At 38.1% G+C, this 24268-nt stretch overlaps 1 protein-coding gene across 12 annotated transcripts in view; it reads right to left on the reverse strand.

Moving 5' to 3' along the window:
* The window catches only part of BCAS3 (BCAS3 microtubule associated cell migration factor), a 375729-nt gene that overhangs the window by 224981 nt on the left and 126480 nt on the right, over nt 1–24268 (reverse strand). For 10 of the 12 annotated variants that reach the window (XM_030028653.2, XM_030028652.2, XM_030028661.2 and 7 more), the window contains exons 16-17: nt 10594–10744; nt 3209–3253 (exon numbers count right to left, since the gene is read on the reverse strand). In XM_030028653.2, coding sequence (XP_029884513.1) covers nt 3209–3253; nt 10594–10744 — 196 coding nt within the window. The remainder of the gene's footprint in view (nt 1–3208; nt 3254–10593; nt 10745–24268) is intronic. The other 2 variants (XM_030028656.2, XM_030028658.2) reach the window with 1 other exon arrangement.

Here is a 24268-nt window from a genome sequence, read left to right on the forward strand (position 1 = left end):
TAACTTTCAAAGGATTGTACCATATTTTTACTGAAAGGGGTTGCAATGCAGAAAGGAGTGCAGGTTGTTGGGAATCAACACTAAAAACAAGAAAGTGAAGCTAATGGGACCCAAACATTCACCCTTATATTTTCAATCTTCCACATTAGAAACAACGACACTATATTTAAGACATAGGAGGATAAAAAGGCAGTGTACTTTTTTCCTGTCTGGGTCTACCCAACTGCATAAGTACACAAGAATTCAATGAGACACAGCAGTATTTTTATCCCAAGCGTATCTGTGCAGAAACCTACAGCAGGAGCGCAACAGAAATAAAAACTCCTTTCAATTACATCCTTCTTTTTCTGCTATAAATTTAATAAGAGCTGTGCCTCAACTGAAGACCATGTTCATGTCATTTCAGTTACCAACAGTTGACATTCACCTACCCCAGCTGAAGTCAATGACAGTCACCTACTAAAAGTCAAGTTAATCCCAAACTCCAGCCAAATACCACAATATATGAGGAAATTTGTGTTGTTGATAATAATTAACTTCTCTAACAATTTTGGAGGATTATTTCCATTTTAAATGCAGAAGCACTGAGATGTAGATGTATACATGTCCAGTGGAAAACATACCTGAGCATTTTCTACTGAAATGGCACAAAAAGTGATGGGAGCAAACTAAAGAAGAAAATTAAGACATCACTTTGTCAGATCTTAAAAAGAAATGAAGAGACTCAGCAATAGCATGCAAGTTCTTTCATGTTGACAATGCAATAATTAAAAATTAAGAGCTACTGAAACAATTCAGTGCTACCACTTGTTGACTTCTGTAACAAATCAAACTCTGCCATACTCTTTAGAAATGTATTGTGTTAGCTCTTTATAAAAAAATCACAACTAATGACAATTTTTTAACTAGTTTTCATTTTCTATGACTGTTTATTTTCTACTTTATGTAAGAAAGATTTAATAAGTTAATACTATTAAAATATTTTGAAAACCATAGGCAACTGTGAAAACCAGAGACTACACAATTCAGCAATGGAGTGTTCCTCAAATAGCTTTATGTCTCATAAAATACTGCTGGCTCTCAAATTTGTCTTTCAGCTCATAGTCAAACAAGTGACATGACTTAAAAAAAAATAAATAAATTGCATATATATGATGTTAAGGAACTGCTTTCAAAATTCAAATATTATCAATCAAATAGTAAGAGCCTGCAAAGATTGAGAATCACATTGGTTTTATGTTCCCAACGAACAGGCTTCAAATATATCAGATTCGTAAAAATAAAAGCACTTATCCACAACTCCACAGCTAAACCCACTGAAATGGAAACATGATTTTTGAAGGTGAAAGTTTTACCTAGACTACATAAGCAGCAACAAAAGTATCAGGAGAAAAATACTGCATGAAATTTGCAATTCACATAAAATTACTGAAAAAGTGTATGTCTCAAAATACATAAATTTTAATTAATTTATCATTGTGCTTTAAACAAGAAAACAAAGACATGTTTCCAGTTGTCAAATCATGAATAAATCAAGAAAAAGCAAGAGAAGAAATGCTAGGCTCCTTTATTTGCTGGGCAGTAAGCTGTCAAATCTCCATTCATTTTGTTTACATAATCTTAGGTCTCATTAAGACCTTAATGGAAACAACATGATTTCTTCCCCCACCCAAAGTGTGTTTTTTATCCTAATTTCTCTGTAGGCTAGTAAAGACCATATTTTTGAGATAGCACTGGCATTAAACAAACCACAAAAGAGTCTTGTGAAAGACAAGGCAACAATTTTTGAGTCTATTTCATATATTCCCCTCTTTAATCTAGGCCTTTTAATCTTGCCTCAGTCTAAAATCATTTCTGGTTGACAAGCGTCTCTGCTGCTTCATGCAGGGGATGACTGACCCATCCATTTGCTAAGACAATCCACTTTCAAAACTCTTCTTCAGAGCCTTTTCAGTTCTTAGATCACCATCACATGAAATACTTAAGTGCATCATAAACTACACTTAGAAATGGTTCTTAGAACACTACTTCAGTAACCAGATATTATCTAGGAATAAGGCAATGTCACCTTCTCTCCTTTAGTGTCATATTTAGTGCCTTCGCTTTTCCTGTCTTCGGTATAGCTCCCACATCCCTCCTCATCAGCTGCCCTCAGCCATTCTCTTAAGAAGTCTGTATCGTAACAAAGCTCTTAAGAAGTTCTTTCTGCTGAAGATAGTATTTTGACAGAGACATAAGGGGGTGATATATGTGGAACAAACTTCCAGTAGTAGAAACAAGAGCCACATACAAATACTCTAACAGATACTGATAGACATAGCTAGTAAGTATCCTTAGCTACACTTCAAAAAAAAGAAAAAAAACCCCCAACCTACCAACCAAAAAACACCCCAAAACCCTCCTAGCTGAAAGTTTCTACAATTTCTAAGAAAGGTGTAAGATGTTCAAACTTCTTCCATTCTTGTTGCCTAAAACTTCAACTACCTAACCTCCGTCTCATTATAAAAAGGTGACTGGAGGTCACATAGCACTGCATGAATACTGAACCAAGCTCCCAACACAGGGAAACTTGTTACAACTTGTTTTTTCTTCTATCTGTATTTTTGTAATATGCTGCAATTTTACATATTAAAACGAAAACACCTTATTATTTCAAATATCCTGATTTTAATGGAACTGTAGGGTTTTTTTTTTTTCTCAAGTGTGATAAGCTTTTTTTTTTTTTCCCAGTGCCCATTTTACTTGCTTCATCTCTCCTACTGCAGGGCTTCACTGTCTACTCACTGCTAATCTGGCTTGTTTTTGAGAGGTCATCATCAATGTTTTCTGTCTGTAAACAACTTAATGCTACAATAATAAAGGAAGCTATATAGAAAAAAAGAGGCTTGTTTTGGAAAGCTATTGTGAACATTTTTGTCCACTGGGAAATAATTTATTTTTTCAACTTCTCTGCTACTTAAAAATTAAATGCCCTCTCAAAGGTAAAAAAGAAAAAAAAAGTGAATGCATTTCTCTGACAATGCTTGATAGTGAACACACATCCATAGTTTAAAAGTGAAATTATGCAGTGCTACCACCTATGGATCAGCCATGCAAGTAAACAAATAAAAAAAAATTAATCCAAAATTAAAAAGTCTAAGCACAGAGTTATTTTCAGTGAGGACAGCAAATGAATTATAGGCATGCTGGGTTTGAACTGGGAACTCACCATGGAGCTTTTATGGAAAAACATCCTGCTCCAAACAGGTAAGGTCTTCACGTAAAGGGGAAAAATGCACAGAAATTAGATGAAAACTCAATTACCAACAAGTACACTGTATATCATGCTATTAAGATTTATGCAGAAGGTAAACAAAATAATTTTTTTATAACCATTCATGATGCCCTGAAAGACATGTAGACCTCTAAGGTAACCAGCATGCTGACACTCACAAACATAGCTGCTCACGTGAACAGTCCCACTGACAACGCAACCACCCACAGAAGCAGGAGCTGACGGGCTAGGCTCTTCATGCACAACTGTTGTGACAAACATAATGCATCACCTGCACAGGCTTTAACGTTATAATTCAAGTTAGACACAGGTTAGGTCTCCTTCCTGAAATCTCCTGACAAATCTGAGGCAAAAGCAGTCAAGAGCCTTAAACAGACTTTAAAGTCAAAACTACTAGGAAAAATAAGTTAGCATCAAAAGCAACAAATATGTGGGTGTTTTCCATGAAACACTGAAGGTCCGAGTGGCACGGTTTTACAAATTTACTGAAAAGAGGCAAGTCCTAAGCAATGACAACGACAGGTCCAAGCACAACATTTCAGAGTAAATTACTCAGCCCTTTTCCTAGGATAGAAACACACCATTAAATTCAAAATCTTTAGCAACTGTATGACACGGCAGTCTTATTCCCCCACTTAAAAGCTTGCACGGAATGGAGGAAAGAGAACCCTAACTTATTTCAAATGTATTTGATGTTAAAAATCACCTGATATAGTGCTTAAAGTTTTTGGCCACTCAATAATTTATCTACACCATGATTTGATTTTATTTTTTATTCAAGTATTTTGCACAGTGTAGAAAGTGGTACCACACACCATTAATTTTAGTGCATTTTTAATGGATATTTCCCTTGTTCTTAACATCACCCTTGAAAAAGCCATCACTGTACTGACATTTGCATAAAATCTGAAAACAAGGAACAGGAGGTAAATTTAGAGCTACTCACATGCTCAAGGCTTCTTTGATTCTCATTTGGGATGTAACATCATCCACAAAATTGCTGAATAATTGATTTTGTAAATGCCAATGTGTCATTTTTCTTTTTATACTCTGACTCAGCAATAAATTCTGGCTAGTTGAAACAAGTGAAATATTTTCAGGCAATGAACTAACAGAAAAGGTCTATCATAGAAAGATGTATAAAGCAATCTGCCATATGCCTACACAATTAAAAGGATACCAGCCTGATAAAAAAGAATTCTGTGAACTGAATTGGACATGAGCACAACATCAATGAATGAAGACGTCCTCTTAAAAACTATTTAGGTGAAGGTACAAACCTAAGACGTATATGCTTTGACGTGCAAAGATGCAAAAATCCAATAAAGAATAGAATATTGCAGAAAAAAAACCCTATTTTTTTGTTAGTAACATAGGCCAAAAAACATATTGAAGATCTTTTGAACTCTGTATAACGGACTAGCCTTTAGCTGTCTGTATTTAAATAAAAGTTCGGTTAACACTTTGAGGGAGAGCGTTCATTTGGTAGAACCAGCTGCCTTTCTAGACATAATGTATCATCTTTGAATAGTGATAAAACCCAATTCAATTGTATGAACCATATGAATTGTATGATCTCCTATACAGTCAACACATTCAGTCCCTGAGTCAAAGACCATTCTAATGGCTCAACAGAAAATTAGCGCAGCACTATTGCACTTTCCATTAAATGTTTAATGGAAAGCTAAGTCTTCTGCATAACCCATAGCCAATACAAATTAAAACCTATAACATATCTAGTGTAAATTTGAACAGTCACTGGAGAGTGGTTGAATCTGACTGGGAGCTTAGAATTTCTAAATTATGACCCTGGACGTTTTGGCAAGTTGTTTTTTTTTCCTCTCTGCCTCAGTTTCTCTGTCTGCAAAAAGCCGACAAATGACATTTAGCTGAGCTCATCAGAACAATTTAGAAGATGATAACATAGGCACCTTTTTTTTTTGCAGAACATACTATGTTGACCCAATTATACTTGCAAATTAACAAATTCTCTCTATTTTAATTACACATTGACCCAGGTGGATACATGCTTCAATGGAAGGCTTTGTTTGTTTTTAACATGGATACAAAATCTTGTATCATGAAAAAAATGTAATTACATTTCCAAAGACTACAGTAAAGTCTTAATAAAAAGCCTTAAGTATGAGAGAGACAACTTAGCATTTACTTTCTGTTCACGAGACCTAATTTCTTTTAAGATGACCATTGTTTTTCTTATGATATTTATATAAGCAATTGTTTTTCACTATTTCCTTCACATAATATGGATGGTATGCTAATTGAGAGAGACAGAGAGAGAGAATGTACAAATTACAGGATAACCCAACCTTGAAAAGACAGCACCAGATGGCTACACTTGGTGACAGTAACAGAGCAATGCCAAGGCAGAAAACTCACTGAGGTTCCCTGTTCTCATAGCTAGTGAGAAATTCCAAAGGAAAACCATGGAATGAAGATGATTTAGGATTCAAAATTCCAACAGAATTTTCTTAATTTCTTACCTGATTCTGAGTTTTAGCAAATTGAAAACTGAAACATTCTTTGATTTTGTGTTATCATGTTTAATAAAAACTAAGCTTTTAATAAGTTGTACAATACCCACTTATTCTAAACCTCACCACTATATGCTGCCATAGCCAAAATCCTTTCATAAATAGTGACATCTGAACAAAATTTAGTGCAAATAACTGTATTCCATATCAATTACAAATCATTACAGTAGTTGCTTTATTACCCAAAATGTATTTATAAAAACTAAAGGTGAAATAAAACACATCTGAGAAATGTGCCAGAAAGACAACGTCTGGCTTGAGCATGCAGGATAGCTGACCTACTGTACTGAATTCTTTAGCTTTACTTTTTAATTTTTTTCTCGACTTTTTTTTCGTTACTTTTTCCTACTTAATAGTATCATGACATCATGACTTTGCACTCCTTATTTTTGTTTGCTTCAGCAGTAGAACCTGGGATAAGTTAAGTTCTTCGAGTCAAAATAAAACAAATGGATATCAGTGATTTTCAGTACATATAAGCAAATGAGAAACACTAAAATGATAAAATTGCATCAGACACTTTACCTACTTTTACCCTTCCTTATTGGAGGTGGAATGAGGGATGAGATGAAGAACGGATAGAATTTCATGTTTAAAAACACACTACTTAAATCCTTTGGATGGCAAAAAGTAACATTTATTTCTTTTCCTGTAAGGTACATGGGATGTCTCCATTTTGGCAAGACCCAACTAATGCAGCTTACATCCTGGTGTTTCACTAAAGTTGTAATGAATTTGAGAATGAAGTATGATACAAATATAATGACCATATCCCTTGAGAAAGTTAAAACAAATGCTGCTGTCAGAGAAGCTAACTTTTACAATACTTCTTCTTTTGGGGCAATTATTGTATCTTTTATTTCCCTCCTTCCTATTACTGCTCATCTGTGTCCCCACATTCTTACAAACTGGAAACTAACTACGACTCATTCCACAAACACAAGGAACGCTTATAAAGCTATGGTAAAGCACAAAGCTGTCTTCTAACTTATTCTGATTCACTGCCTTTTATAGACAAGCATGAGATGGATCATACAGTTCTTCCCCTTTCAAATCTATAAGCTCTTTGTAAATGAGCAATGAATTAACCCATTCACCAGACTTGAGAAGGAATTCAGCGTTGCTGTTAACATCTTGAGAGGGAAACTGAGGCACAGATACATAAAGACTTATTAAATCTAGCTCTTTTACTGTCTTACATCCCCCTAATCTTTAAAACATAGGATGCTTCCTTACTTATTAGTGTTAGAGCCCCTTTGGGAAAGCCTATCTGCTCCTCAGAATGTGCTGACAGTACAAACTACAGGAAAGCGAGTCAATGGGATGACAAAATATAGGGACAAAAATTAAGTGCTTCATGAAGGTGCGGAAATTACAATGAGAGACTTGAAAAAGCAAGGGAAGAAACAGAGGGCATGGAACAAGGAAATGATAGTGATGGCAAGAAGGGAGGTAATGCTCTGAGATACTTAGTGCTGAGAATGTAAATTCTATTCAGAATAAGAGACTTTAATGACTGATCAGAAAATGTTCCAAAATCTACGAGTTTGCATGAAAAAAAACCAACATCTGTGATGAACAGCGCAGTAATGACACAACTCCAGATTCTGGTCTTTCATTCCCATAGGGCTACAGCGAACACTTTTAAAAAATTTACTGCCATTCCACCTGTCAAGTAAAATGACATGCTTTGCAGCTCTGCTTCAGACAGATGATATTAAGAGCACTGATCAGTCCTTTCAGTACCTGAAAAATATTTTGCTGTCCTGGATACTAGCAGAAAAAAAAAACCAACTTGACTTTTTGGTTAATAAAACCTGCAAAATTTAATTAAGATGTATAGTATTACAGCAGCTTTTCAGACATTAAAAGCAAATAAACCGGACAAATCCAGAATTTCTAATTATATGGTATTCTTTTAGTCTTGCCTTTTACAAACGTACTGCAACAGATTAAATTTTTAATTCTTTAAAAGTAGCAACAACAGAAAAGGAATCTGCTTTGAGGGCCACTGAACAGCAACTGTAAAATCCAACTGATAGTGAGTTCGTCTCCTTTTCTGATCACTGCACAATCACAAGGTTAAGCAGCTGCTCCCAAAGAAGAGCCTTGTTTCCTCGGAGCAGTGCTTAAAGGTGCTGACCATGTAGGTGTAAATACATCTGTCTTTTGCCATTTGCAGTAATACATGCCTCCTACACTTCTCAGAGTGAGGCAGATGGTCCCTGTCCTGTCTAAATATTACACTGTACAGACTTACATTGCTACGTGTTTCTAGAAATATGAGGGCAGATGTTAAATATGTTAAACACACGCTTTGCCCCCTGGAGGTTTAAGTTAAGGCTGCTGTCTCAATTTGGTCATTTTAGGCATGCCAGGCTTCTTGGATCCTAGGCATTCCTCTTAAATCCCTGCTTTATAAATACAGCTTTCCATGTTAATTTGGTGTACTTTCATCAAATATTTTGGATGCAGAACAAATGAAGGAAGCTCTCAGCTTAGCATTACACATCTACACAGGATTCACTGAAAATCATGATCCTCATTCATGAAAACTCTATTTACACAGCAGGGTATTTCCCATGACTGTTCCCCCTCCCCCCCCACCTAAATTTCACTGAATATTTTAAATTTAATTCGTTTCAAAAATTACAGAAAATATTAGGACTGGGACAGTTTGTGAATAGTAAAATTTACTTAAAGAAAACTATGAATATGGACACTCTCTGAACATGTTTAAGATATTTAAGAATAGAACATTAAATAAAATAATGCAGACTTATTACATTTGCAACAGTTGTAGAAAAGTTTGCTGGTATCACCACAGCATTAAGGAAACAGCCTTTGTAAAGGCCACTCCATGAATTACTATTGTAAACCAAGTACTTTTTTTCAAATCATCATCCTCACCATTGCTCCAATCCCCCTACCTTTCCCCAGCAGACCCTCAGATGGCTTTTTATTTTCTTTCTATGTCTTGTCCCACCTTGTTCTAAGTGTCTATTCCATTTCTAGGAGTCTACCAACAGAGCCCAGAATTACGTTTCTGTCCTTCTCTGACTGTACTCTTCAAGTCACCTGTTTGGTATTTTCCCTCTTACAGCGGGAACTGTAACTTCCCGCTTATCTCCACGCATGCCAACCTCTCTCTGACCCTGCCTCCCTTCCTGTCCTCATCCAAGATCACACCTTTCTATACTTTCAAAATTCACCTGATTGCTAGCACAATCTTTTTCCCCTTGCCTATGTTTAAACTGTAAGCAGAAAAAAAAAGCAAAAATAAGCAACTGAAATGTATGTGTGGAAGGAGTTAAACCACAACACTACCCTCATGCTGTTTCTTTACTGTTTCCTAAGTTCCATCTGCAATTATCTATGAAGTTCAGGAACTTATCTGCAAACAGCCTCCGTGCTTAGGACAGTCGCGTGTTCATAGTTCACAATTTGGCTCAACAAGCCTAATGAAATTCCTGTTTACAGCAGCAAGAGCAGGACTGGATTGTTAGATAGACATGTATATAGATACACATGTATATATGTGAATACATATGTAAGCTTGAGAACATCATCATGCATACTTAGTGTGCTAAACAAAACAATAACAGATTTTACACCATGTCCTGAACACTCAAGCACAGAATATGGGAATTAGGCAGGGAGAGAGGGAATATCCATGAGCTCTTGCCTGAAAAATAATTCCTGGTTCATGAAACACAAGGTAAAATTCACCTCACTATTGGGGTTTGAGCAAGAAACCACTGAAGCAAGCAAGACAGCGCCTGCACCCATTTGCCAAAATGCAGGAAAAGGTTATGAACCTGTAGGACTCTCAACTGTTTTGTCCAACCACATGCCATACTCAATCTATTTTGCTTAAAAATAGAAAAGCCATCTGTAAATTAATGGATCAAGCAGACATTTAACTAGAAAATATTCAGGGATTTGAACAACCAAAAAGGGGAGGGGGGGGGGGGGGGGTGGATATTGCCCATTAGCTTTATGTATTAATTGCAAAAACCAAAGATTTGAAATTTAACAAGAGAAAAATATGAACTGTTGAACCATATCAATTAACTTAAAATTGTTACAGTTTATGAAGCTCACAAAATCTTCTTAGTTATTATAACACACATATATTTAGTAGAGCTTTTCACAACAAATATTTTGAAGTGCTTTATCATGGCACAGTAAAAAGTACCAAAGTGCAGCTGGCTCCAGAATGAAAGTCCACATGTGAATTTCATAGTACAGAACAGTCACTTCAGAGGAAAAGTAAGGTCAAGAAAACAGCAGGATAAAGTTTTGTCTTTATGCTCAACCTGGCTTACTGTCTTTCCATTTCTGATAGTCAAAAATCATTTCTGCTTGAAAAGTTTGGAAAGCAAAATAAACAAACTTAAAAAAAAAAAAAGTAAAACCGTAACTTATTCTGATTGAATACAGCTCTGCTTATGTTTCATACCAATTCCTGGTGTGAAACTTCTCCTGATGTCAGCTTGCAGTATTTCCCATATGGTAGACTGCAAGAAAATGACCCACCCAAATGAATACTCCTGAATTTTTAGAGATTTGTTTTCAGGTTTTGATTACTTATCCTACGCTGGTTTTCTTTTCTTGTCTCCTCCTCCCCCACCCCCCTTCTGTTGCCGTTAAATTACATACACTGAAATTAAAATAAGGAATAAAACTAAGCATCACTAGTAACAACTTATTTTCATATTAATTATAAATAACAACGTTAAGAAAGGTTTGTGCAAATACACTTACCCTGTGCGTTTGGTGATGGTCCCTAATGTCATTGGTTGTTTGATTTGAGCAAGAGGCAACACCACAGTCAAACTTGGAAGAGGCAGGAGTCGAGGGTTCCCAGGATTATTGTTTGTGAAGTTATTGTAAGTGTCTTGGCTATTCAATTTACCTTGATGGGATAGAGATGTAATAAAACACATTATTGGATTTTGTCTTCATTTATAATTTCTAACAACTGTGTGAAATAAGCCATTGCCAAAAAAAAAAAAAAGAAAAAAGAGAAAAAGAAATAATGAGCTCCTATTGTAAGCAAAAATGTATCTTAAAAAGTCATCTTCATTTCAGGTAAAAAATAAATGACAGTGGAAGCAGCAAATATTTATTTTTATATATCTGGATAAGGTCCCCTTCCATGGAAGGGAAATTATTCCTGCTGCTGCTGCTTGCCAGACAGTTTTGTTCACCAAAAAGTTTTCAAGTTCAGTTTGAAGAACAAGCTCTGGATTCCAATTCTCTATTAAAAAAAAAAAAAAAAAAATCTGGAAGGGAATTATTTTCCTAAAGTACCACATACAGTATTGGTAATTGAAAGTCCTGAAAAGGTCGCTTTTGTTGTCTCTACGGATAAAGACACACATAATAGTAATCTGCTGAACTAAGACTGGAGGAAAATAACAAGTAACTATATAAAATAAAGCCATGCCAAACTACATGTAAAAATCAAGAAAGTATCAAAAAAGTAACAGACTTCATTCAAAAAAGAAGAAGAAGAAAACAAAACCATAGGTACTTAAAAAAGGAAGGGGAAAACATAAAAAAATCCCAACAACCCTAAATTTAGCTTGTTTCAAAGAGGTCTGTGCTGGATATACGCCCAGTTTAGATACGCTTTCTTACTTTCTGTATCATTCTGTAGTCACAACCTTTCATTCTTCAGTTAGAAAAGGAAACTAGCTACAAATTTCATGGACAGTAAAGAAAGAAATGTGAAGAAACCAAAGAAAGAAGTTAAACAAAAAAGGGGCCAGTCTGTTTATAACAGAATCAAAAGTACTTTAAATAGACAAGCAACCATGAATTAAAAGGTTTAGATCATTAACTTGTTTTTCTGTGTTCCTATAATGCTGTGAAACGCTGGCTTTGTTCTTAATCAAAAGGGAGCCATATTGGGAATTAGGTTCCTAAACAACCGATGCATTCTACATAGATATTATACAAATCCCAGGCCAAATCCATACAATCTGACTGAAGAGCAGCCACCTTTTTTCAAGGAAGAAAAACAGCACAGAAAAGGGTTTCTCACAGGAAGCTGCCTGAAAAGCTTTAAGGGTACTTCAGATGGATTGAAAATAGGAAAAGGAAGGCGGAAAAATCTTAATGAATGTCTCATCATCCTAAAGACACTCAATGCTTCCTTTACCCTTCTTTTAATACTATATAACTGTAAGCTTAGGGGGTTTATTTGTTTTTTCTACAAAGTCCACAGACCTCTGCATCTTAGAAAAGCACAATAACAAAAATGATGAAATTACAAAGTGTATTTTGTGTTAAGTATCTGGCCTGAACATTGGTCAATACATTTTAAGAGAAATAGCAAGGCTTTAATGAATAACAAGCCTATTGAAGTCTCAGAGAGCAGATTTCATTAATAGCAATTTTCCTGCATCAACTTGGGAGTAAAAAAAAAAAACAGGAAGGGGGGGGGGGGGGGGGAACCCCCAAACCAGCTTAGTTTTAAATTAAGACTGAGATGCAATTAATTTTTTTTTAAGATTAGTTTCATAATGCATTCTTGGTTCTCGTGGAAAGGACTATGAATAGTTTTCTGCTTTATTGTCTAATTAGTTACTGTTGCATATAATCAAGGCCTCTGAAAGTATTTCACTCTCCTATTTCACCATGAGCAACTGCATGCTACCCAGCAAACAGCGACAGTATCTACAGAGGGGGCTCCAAATGTCTGTAATTTGTTTTCTTTTACTTGTTAGGAATATAATGATTAACTATGAACTACTGAACCAAATGACTGGGTTCTAACAGTCCTCTCTCTCTCAAGCCACATTTAATTACTCAGTGCCCTCCGCTCCCAACATCATGTAGTTTTCCATATGCAAAACCTTCAGTTGATTCAATAGGATATTTGCATGCAGAGAAATGAGGCATTTACAGATGTCCTTCCTACACAGGGATGAGCTTTTTTATTTTCATACAAGTGGAGGAATCCCAAGGCAGTTAAGGATACTCAGAAAACTGCAGGATTAAGTCATCCCTTAGGAGTTTTTTACTAATTGTAGCAACAACATCCTACAAAGTTTTAGGCTCACACATAAGAAAACACAAAGTAAACAAAAAAACTCAGTAAACTATACAGAGGGAACTGAAACCATGTAAAAGAGATGCTGAATGGGACCAAAATCTAAGATGTTCTTCTTGAAAAAAAATATTCAGAGGTCAAGCATTTCATTTTTAAATGTATAGCTTAATCTGATGTACACAAACACCAATAAAAAAATTAACTAAAACAGACCTCATAATGCACAGCACTTCACAGCACAAACAAAAAAAATTCAGCTATGACAAATGGAAAAGCTGTGAATACCCAATGTATATCCCAATAACTACTGCCTGCCAATCTAAATTTTCTGCAGCAACATTCAGCTGCTTAACTGCAAATAAATGTAATTAATAAGTGATACAAGTCAAAAATTAGAAGTTGGAATGCTACAAAAAGGAGACAAATTATTTCTCACAGTAAAGTTTTTCTTAAAAATCTGACTACAATAATATTAAGATGGTGTAGATGAGTCAGGTTAAAGAAAATTGTGCTTAATAGAAAGAGTAAAAATATTTACTTTCATTTACCCTGAATTATTTTTAGCTAGTTTTATGATGGAAATGGTCTATACAGTTATATCCTCATTGTACGTTGCCTCAGACCTATCAGAGAAGTACATGCTTGTCGTCTTAACTGCATAGCCCTGGGGATCCAGTAAATGCACTCATATGACTAGGGCTGTTCCTTTCCTAAGCATTCAGCAGAAGCTGTATTGTGCATTCTGAATTTCATTGGAACAAAACAGTATCACACATTATGTTTAATAAATCATTTTAAACCCCCATAATTTTATGGCATGCTCTTGTACCCATCCAGAAATTTGACAAAGTCACCCTCCGTTCCTCCGGCCCTTCGAAGTAGGAAACTCCTCCTGCAGTAAACAGGAGTTGCGTGTGCACAGGACTGCCGTATCAGGCCAAAAGAGCACAAAGAATGCAGTCAAGCATCAACATTATTTCTACAGCTCAAGCAGTTGTTGATTCACTGTCAAAGGACAAGCAACAAATAAGCCAAAGTTTAAGTCCGCTAGAAATATCAAACATTTTTCATACAGCAGAATCCTGTACTCAAGTTACCTTGCCACATGTGGACAGTATATATTCATTCCTATAAGGAAATAATGTGTGTTAACACAGAGTAAAACCCTGGAATTATAGCCTCAAAAGAGTAGCTTCAATTAGCACTGACAATTTAACTTTAAATGCAAACTTGGTTGTATACTGACAGATACACACAAATCACATCCTATTGACTATTCAAGGAATACTTTCTATTACAATTAATTTAGAGAAAATTAATCGTCATTTCATGGCAAACATGCCCTGTCAAAAAGCAGTCTGAACATTTCCAGCAGAGCGTCCTGAGCGATGAGGCACTTTCCCTTGGTAATCACCCAGAGCGTGAGCTTAACAGCCCTCAGGACCCTGTGCAAGGCAAGTCCTTTTGGTCAAGTATTTGTCTTTCCGCAGGCTGCCATGAAAGAGATTTTCAGATGACAGTTCAAGAGCTGTGCACAGAATACATTAAAGCCAGTTTAGGCTGAAGTTTATTTTCCCGCATATGCATCCTCCCGTTTGCCTGCACTCCCTCTCCAGCTTGGGCCACAGCTCAGGATGCACATGAAAGGAAGCACTTACATTATTTTCACTCAAATATTACAGACTCAAGGTCCAAATTCCTTATCACAACTAAACCCAACTCAAAAAAATGCCCACAGTTAATCCTAATTCAGCCTTTTAGATTTCCATTGGGGAAAAAATAAAAAGTCTTATGTCTCTATTTAAGCTGCTGGTAAATCTCTTATTAATTTTACTAAGGGACTTGCAAAAAGCCGAGGATGTCATGGCTCTGGTAGTCTGACAGGAGAAGTTTATTTACAAGTGCAGCATTAGCTTGGATAAAGGCTGCCTACTGAAACACGGAAAATATGATCAGTCAGTTATGCCTTCATACCTGTCTGCTGAAAGTCTGCAACAAAACCGCCATCATATCATTCACCCAAAACCTGAGCCACACTTTTCCAGACATTTTATTCCACAAATACTCAAAGGAAAAATGGATTAACTTGAGGATAAAAGTGAAGAAAGAAAACAACAATGGGCTTTGTTGTCAGACGGAGGGAGCGGCTGCCGTGCCGGCCTGGCTGGGGTGTATTCCCAAGCCAGCCATCATTAACGGACTCACTTCCACCGAGGAAAAAAAGGGGAGGCCTGAAAGTGCCGGACAAAAGAAATCCCAGCAGACAAAGAAAAAACAAATTAAAAGCACCATTATAAAACACAGATGCTATAAGGAAAATAAACTTCACAAGATTTACTGGTTTTTGACAAAGCTGGACATCTGTGGAAAAGACATCAGGAGCAGCTCCTAGGTATGGCCCGGCCGGGCCGGGCTTGGGTCCCTGCTGCTTCGCCCTCGCCTCCTCATCACAGCCCAGGGCCGGCGACCCAGCTGCAACGCCTCCTGCTTTACAGCTACACGGAACAGTCACTCTCCACTATCCACGTACCTTCGCCATTGCAATGTTAAGTTATTGACAGCTACAATTCTTATTTACCATTATTTTATTTACAATCATCGTTAAACCTATAAAATACTCTTAAGGCCTGAATGTGAGATTTAAACATTTGATTAAATCACACTTTTCTAAGTTTTCAAAGTATACTTTTGGATATGAAAGGAAAGCTACACCCAGGGGAAAACGTACTAGACTTGCGAGCTTGTAACACTGTATAAAAAGCATTCAATCAACTGAAAGCAATTAATAAAGTACACTTGTCCTCTTCTGATCAACTAAGTGCCTTGATGAATTCAGGCCAGATTTCAAATTGGTCAGCATTTGAACGGAGTACTTCAGGGCACTACTGTCAAAGATCATCTTTGAGGACAGAGGAAGAAAAACATCCTGATTTTTGCAGCTACTAACAACATAAATATACATCAAAACGCAGCACGGCAGATATATTCCCGCCAGCCCCAAGGAGCTCATCTGTGAATACAGCACAGTGCAGCCAGTGTTATGCAAAGAGACTTTACTGGATCCTGAAAGAATTATGTTGATGCAGCCTCACCGATCGCTCTACCGTTACTTTGCCCTTCTCTTTAGTCCACACGTAGTACCACATTAATGGGACCAAATCACTTCTTACCTGATTTAAACCTAGCTCTAATACATCAGTACCACAGATCCTAGCTGCGCACGCAGGCAACAGCCTCACCCTGTCAGACGGAAAGGGAACTCAGTAACTCGCAATCGAGCTTAAAACCAAAACTACACCCTAATGCCGAAGGGATGCAAACACCAACTTACCACCAAACTGAAATGAAATCATTTTACCCATTAAATTTCCCCTGGCAGTTTCAATTGTACATGGCAGGTCTCCCCGTTCAAGTGTTGTGGGATCCTCTTTTGCATAGAGAAATTCCATGCTGTTAGTGAGCAAAACAAATGGGACTTGGCGCCGACATTTCTTCTGGTAGGAAAGTAATGATCATAAGGATTTTAGTTTCTCTATACACTTTGCATGAAAAACTAAAGTGGTATCAAGCACCTCTCAACCTCATAATAAAATGATTCTAGGTTGATTTTTTTCATTTTTCTTCCATTACTCCAATGCAAAAAGCTTAGTAATGCAGTGTCATTAAAATTCAAACCCCACTTGATTAGCTTTTATATCTTACCGTACTTAACAGACTACATTTCAAAGTGTACCACGTAGTCTACTGACATTAACACTACATATAAACATCTTTAATTTGGTAAATAAAAACGCAGTAACTCCAGGCTATGCAATCATGTGGAGGCTGAGTTATACAAAAACGAACTGTGTTTGGCCATTATTTCTGTTTAGTGTAACACTGAAGATTCCACAACTAAACAGTCACTAATCGTACAATGCAAGGGAAATAAAATCCTTTCTAACTGGCAGACAGAAAATGGCAGGAAAAACAGAAGTGTCATGGATGTGGTGGTTTATTTTGCTTTGCTTTTTATTCAATACAAAAAGTTTCCCGGATGAGAATGGAAAGCTTCCCAGCTTCAGTTCCAAGACTTTCACCCTCGTTTCTGACCTTTTCTCAGACATGTTCCAGTATAATCTGTAATCTACTACAGTCGGAAGAGGAAACAGCAGCGCCCTGGTGAGAAACGCTGCCTTGTGACCTGAATAGAGAACCCTGCGGAAGCAATGCTGGCTCGCAGAAGTCGTTTGGAAGAGCTTGACAGACAAACTCAATAGCGTCCCGAGAAACGCACTCAACACCACAAGCGCTAATTACTGCCAAAATGGGCTTTTTCTTTTATGTTTTGTTTTATTCAGTCAAATGTGTTTTATCTTTCTTTGTAAAACGTTACACATTTTCCTAGAAAAAGTCAGGAAACTAATTATATTAGTTAACGATTGCTTCTAAATTAAAGTTACGTTGCAATTCCCTTGAATTGTATCCTACCAAATTTAGGCTCATTTCACACCCTAACCCTCAATATTTCCAATACAGTTAGACCCAATAAAGAAAGAATATTCCGTATTAGCCACAGTACGTATGCGCACATGATCTAGCTACTTACAGCAAATTTTTCTCTCAGCTAAACTGGTGCAAGTCCAAAACCTATCACTAACTTGATTCCATTGAAATGGACGGGAGAAAACAATGCAGCCGGTTGTTTTCATAATGTTTAAAACTGCTTGATATTGAACCTTTTGAAACACCACTCCACTAAATCTCATGATTATCCTAAGAAAGCAGAACTTTCTATTTGCATCCAGGCAAGGCATGTGATGGTGACAGGCAAGCTTCTAAGTCAGAATACTCTGCTGAGACATGCAAGAGCCAGTCCAAGTGTCTCAGCCACTGATGAGACAGAGTCCTCTGCCCTCTCACCCCAACTCCTTGAACTTCAGCTCTTCCAGCTGCTCATCAGCGTCATCCACTCAAAATCTGAACATGGCCTCATAATATTCCTTTTTCCTCCTTCTGAAGCTTCTCTTTCTTCTATCTTCAGTTTCAAAAACTTTGTCCCTCAGTTATAAAGCATCCCACTGATACCCAAAAATCTGCTCTTGTCCTTGGCAAAGGTTAGAAGAGAGAAGGAACTGCTGTGACCCCTTTGCCATCTGTTATCTCTACCTGTCTGAAGATGGATTATAAAAGAACAGTTCAGACCTCAAGCTGGGATCTGAACCTGTCATTTACTTCTACAATTAGTGATGTACAGCTGGCCATTTTGCCTACCTCCACGTGTATTTCTTCGCTTCCTGCATGGAAAAGGAATTACATTAACAGTCCAGAGGAATCAAAAAGGAGAGGAAGCCACTTCCGCCAGAACAGCAAGTGTCCCAGGCACCGTGGCATCTCTCACCAGTAGCTGTGCAGACATCCATAGTGTTAAGTGCCTTGTGTAAAAAAAAATATCTCCTTGACAATCCAACAAACCTCCTCATTTTGTACAGATACTGGTTTGCTGTGCTAAAGTTCCTCAAAGAGCTGCACAGTAAAGGTGCCTTGAAGCATTTCCTTAGAAAACAACTCCTCCACCACCACACATACAAGTCTGGCATAATAATCATCTTTCAGGACTTATTTAACTAGAAATATTGTTGGTGCAAAGCTCAAGCCCATTTATGGGCAAAACTCTCCTTGAAGTAAAAACAACAACAAAACTTGTTTGCCAGCTGTTGGCTCCAGGCTTTGCACAGCCATAAAGCAGGCAGCAGCAGTAACACTTCAGCTGGTTTGCTCCAGATGGTGGTTACCAGCAAAATCAGCCAAAGTGGCCTTTCTGCTCTTAGGTCATCTCCAGTAAACACCAGCCACAGGCAGGGAGGGGTCCAGATGCTGCCATCCTATTTGTACCAGACCTTGTACCTTCAAGTCTTCAGAGATTAAAAGACTGCAAGATTAGTTTCTTATAACTACTATGGGCATAGCTACAGAATCTTTTGCAAACAACTGTGATGGTGCACTGCCCATCCTCCCCAATGCGTGGCCGTAAGCCAGCTCTGGACCAGAAGCTGTGGCTGTAGCTACCACAGCACTGGACTTGAGTCTGCGAACTCCTCCAAGGAAAGGACTATGTGAGCTCAAACTTAACACTCCACTAATGAGGTTATCGTACAGGCAGCTTCTAGGCACTGCGTAGAGACTCTCTAACTCCAATTTCTTGCACATGGGAATTTTACTAACACTGTCTGCTGGTGAATGATGAAGCGCTTGAGAAAACAAGTATGCACTATTACTGCCCCTTGTCATTTCTATCAAGCATAATTCATATCAACATAATTTTGAAAGCAAAGCCTTCTTTCAGGGATGACTCCGAGAAGCTTCAGTATAGTGAACTTCAGAAAATTTGGGTGTCTCAGACTTCTCTTCCAAACGATACAGAATCAAATGATCTTTAGAAACTTCCTTGTTTTTTTTTTTTATTGGGACAACACAGTCAGAAAAACTGGTCAGCTTGTCTTAGAAACTGCAAAATGACTGGTCTGGGAATTTCTGAAGGACACCTCTGTAGGCAGCTGTGTTGAGTGAGGAGACAGGGAAAGTTTAATAGCAGCCCCTTACCCAAAGGGCTTAGCTTATTAGAATTGAGTACTGATGATAAACCACATGTTAATGCATTTGTGGCTTCCCCCCCCCTTTTTACCTATGCCTCATTTTTCCTTGCTTTAGCTGCAACAATTAGCACAAATATTTTAGCATCTGAATTCAATCCAGGTTGAATACACAATATTTATCCCAAGTTATGTGGAAAAAAAAGTGCCTTGAGAACCACTGCATATGAGAACTTGATAATAATATCCATGGATAATTATAATAAATGGCTTGTCTGAAACACCCATAGAATAGGAACTGAAGTAAACCATAGCAATCTCTCTCCCTCTTCCACCCACCACACACCCTCGGCAGCTCTGCTCTTTTACCCATGACCGTTAAGGATGTTTTCTGGCTCTGTGACAGCATCGTGACTCAGGTCATGAGAAGTGTCAAAGATGCATTTCCTTGAGATGGGAAAAAGCAACTGATTTTAACAGCCCACAAAGACTAAGCAAAAAGAATAAGCCCAATCAGCATATTTAAGAGTAAAGATAAACCTTTTAAAAGATACAAGTATATTTTATTTCCAATCTTAATGCTTACGTTTCTTTCCATAAAGTGTTTACATTTTTCAGACTACCAGAAATGCACAGCTGATTTAAATGCCTTACTTAAGAATAATAAACTGAAAAAAGACAACAAGGGCAGGACCCACTTACTGCATAATCAATCACCAATCATATACACAGGGAATCTGATTCAGACTGCAGGCACAAGGGATCAGCCCTGGATTTCCTCTCAACAGTGGCAGTGGCTGTGCCCCAGAATATCCTGGCAGAAGGTGTTTGGGCTTGAACTCAGCAGGTCCATCAGATAAAATGATTGTTCCCACCAGCTCTTGTCCCATTCCCTTCCCTCACCGGCTACTAACCCAGAGCTTCACATGCTTTCACCTTCCTTCATGCCAAACCTTACTTGTCATACAACACCCTCAATACTTAAACCTCCTCCTTTAGCTGATATGGTCTCTTGAAAAACTCTAGATTCTACTTTCTCACCTTCTGATCAAACCTAGTACAGGCTTGTATCAGGTGAGCAAAGCTACTTTCTGTCATTTCACCGATCACAGCTCCCTCAAGCCACTTACATTCCTTGACCCGCCAACAAATTTCTGGATCATGCAGTCTCCCCTGTACTAGACCTCTCTTCTCCTGACCTAATCCCAGTCTTTCCCCTTTTGTGCTTGAACACCGTTCAGAAAACCTTTCCTGCATTACTCCTTCAGTGACCAGCTCTTTTCAGCTGGCCTGTTATTTCGAAGCTCAGTCTTAGTGACTGCTTTTTTGCTGATCACACTCATTTCTCCTTAAAACACTGTTCAGCTGTATACAAGTGTATCTAGTCCTCTGCACAGACACATAAAGCACACTGAGAAGCCATAAAGCAGTGGAGCACATTCCTTCTTGTGCATCACTGATATTGCTATTTATCAATTTCCAATTGGCAAGAACTGCAAACCCCTATCAAAAGCGATGCATAATCTGCAGGATGTCTTCATTACTCACTGTGTATGAGAACGAAATACACCACCTTGTCTTTTATATACCTGGTTAACTGGTGAGATATGCAGATGGAAAAGCATCATTTTACTGTAAATTAAGAGGAAGTAATTGGGGGAACAACTGAAATAACAATTGAAACCCAAAATGTCATTTTATTAAGTCATTTTCAGAAAAACACTTAAAAATCAAGTTACCACTTCTCCTTGGACTCCCTCAGTACATGCCTCTGACATATCAACACTTGACCCTATAGAAATTTTCTTCAGTTTGATGTTACCAAGACTGAAATCATCCATCTTGACAGGAAAACTTCAGTGGGACACTCACATCTGTGGTAATCCAACTCCCCTCTGCCTTCCACCTTCCTTTCACCTCACGATCCATCTTTGACATCGCGGTCTCCTGTGCACTACCTATTACTTCCCCTCCGCCTGTCTACCCACAATCTTTCTGAACCAGTTTGCTTTGACCACTGCTATGGCATTTGCTGTGCTAAATCATTCAGTCACATATTTTTACACTTCATACCTCAAGAACTGCAATTCCCTTCTGATGTCAGTCTCCTTCAATTTTCAATTTACCTGGAATACTTGCAACTCCTTTTTCAAATATAAAGGCAAACAAACATTTGCCCCAGACTCAGATCTACACTGTTTACAAAAACTCACTTCTAAAACACTTTATGTACAGACACGAACTTCCCTTGTGACAGAATTTATCAGTCTACTTCCCTACTTATCTGAAGGGAATGGATCTTTTCCTTCCACTTCAGAAACTATCCAAAATATACAACCCACTTCTTTCACTCCAGTGATTCTCTATCCATTACAAAGGAAAAAAAAAAAAAAAAAGGGCGGGGGGGGGGGGAGCAGCTAAAAACACAGCTCATTTACAACCAGTAAGCTCCTGGCCAGTACCCAAATTGGTGCTTACAGTCAGCTGTTCATACCTCTTCTCCCCTGCTCTACACGTGTAATCTGGGGGCTGCTGCAACTGCTGGGCTCTGGAGGACTTCTGCGTGCACTTGCATAGCCAAGAGGCTTCGCATAACCCTGGGACCCTTCCAGAAGGAAGTAATGGTCTCTAAAAGTCGTTAGCAGAAAATTCCCACCCGGTAAATTAATTTTTTTTCCAATTGCCTTAAAAATGTAAAGAGAAGCTTCAAATGAGTGTGTGAAACCAAGAGAATCACTATGCATTTCAGGCAGCCCATGGCCCAGTGAATGTGGACGGTTTACAGGAGTAGCTCGGCGACTGCAAAGTAAATTCTACCTACATTAATAAAGGAGAAGGTCTATTCTTACGACCGCTATCTGGCGAGTGTTTTACATCCGCCACGACATAAGCAGGAGCACCCTTAAGAGTCGGTTAGGAGCCAACCGGTACGAGAGCAGCGACGCCTAATCGCGACGCAAACCCTCCCAAACGAAATAATCTCTCTAAAAAGTGACCGAGCGGGGAGCCCACACGCCGAGGCCCGCTCCCCTTCCGCTCCTCTCAGCCGCCGAGGCGAACAGGAGGGCGAGGCGGGCTCCCCGCGCGCCGCCAACCGCCGGATGGCCGGGAGGAGGGCGCCCCCTGCAGGCCCGCCGAGGGCCAGCCGCGGCGGGCAGAGGCGGCAGGGCCTTTCACCACCACTCAGGGGGAAGACGGATGAGGTGGAGAAAAAGGATTTGTGGACAAATTTAGACTTCTAGACGAAGCTGGAAAAGAAATTATTTGAAAGTACGTTTAAATAAAAAAAGAGCCAAGCGTGGTGCTGTGGAAGAGTGCAATGTTTAAACAAACAGGAACATTAAAAGTACATTTAAAAAAAAAAAAAAAAGCCACCAACCCACCACTCGGGCCTATTCTGCAGCTTGCTTTGTTGTTTCTATGCATTTATAAAAACTGTCTTCTGCCGAGAGAAGCTACAGTTTACAAAGAGAAAAATTAAAGCTTAATAGAGGCTTTTCAAACAACCGTTTTCAACCGGTGTTTACAGTGCCAGCTCTCGAGTTAAAGTTTGGAAAGGAACTGCCCCTCCAGTGCTCTAAGTTATTATACAGTTAATTTTCTTTGAAACTATTTTTGTCTGCCTCTCTCTAAATAGGTGGTTTCTTAAGTGAGTGTTACTTAAAGGAAACCAATCTGTTTTTCAGGAAGGGCTGATGATGTCAGTCCTTTCAACTCTGCTTTCCCATAAGAATTCTTCTAGTAAAAGGAGTTTCACTCTGGGAAATAGTGAAAAGTAACATGAAAATATTTAAAGCATCTCAGCGTGCATGTTTATCAAACTTCTAGTTTTATGCTTGGATCTTAATCGTGTTGCAATCGTAACAAATGAAGGAAAAGGGAGAGAAAAACTTTTTGATTTTTAAAATTAAAAACAATTTTGCAATGAAACGTGCTAAACTACAATATTTATAAAGAGCTAAATACAATTCTGAACGCAATATATACAGAACAACATGTTTTTTCATAATTCTGAATTTATGTACTCCATTTCAGCATAGGTATTAAATCTGAAACAGAACCACTGTGTATTATGAATGGTCTTTTGGCAAAACTACGGCCATCCAAATAAATACTTCAATCCCCAACAAAATGACAAGACAAATTCAGAGAGTATCATATTATTATTGAATGCTTTTAGTAGGTGTGGATGTGTAGCTACACAGTCTGCTTAGGTCCAATGTCTGCTTAACTTACTGTATTATTGTTGGTTCTGATACTGGAAATTCCTGCAGTCAACAACAGAAAAAACCTCCGAGTAGAGCTAGAGAGACTTTAACTTACTGGTGGTGCAAGAAGTAGTGATAATAACACACTGTGAATTTTAATTTGCAGAATAAAAATAATAAGAGTTATATAGAGCTTTCAATCTTCAAAGTAAAGCATTACATTTTTACAGCTAAATGCTCCTTGCTGTTCACATATGGGTGTCCTGAAGATAACAGGGGATACGTTTGCATGATCATGGACGTAGTTCTACTTGTTAATCCACACAGTGTACCTGTGAGACAGGTAAACACCATAAACCCCATTTTATACAAACAAAAAGGTCACATAAGGCCATATTCTACCTAATGTCCAGCCCCACAACCAACTGATGTCGTAATAGTCTTATAATAGCAAAAGCCCATAAAAGGATCCCAACCTAACTCAGATATTACTGACAACGCGCTCTGGCAATCCAACGGAATGACAAAAATATAACCGCGCTGGATTAACAGACAGAATAACCCAAACAAAATATGTGTTAGCTATAAAAGGTGCAAAG

This window comes from Aquila chrysaetos, chromosome 10, assembly GCF_900496995.4.
Source record: "Aquila chrysaetos chrysaetos chromosome 10, bAquChr1.4, whole genome shotgun sequence".
Taxonomy (NCBI): Eukaryota; Metazoa; Chordata; class Aves; order Accipitriformes; family Accipitridae; genus Aquila; species Aquila chrysaetos.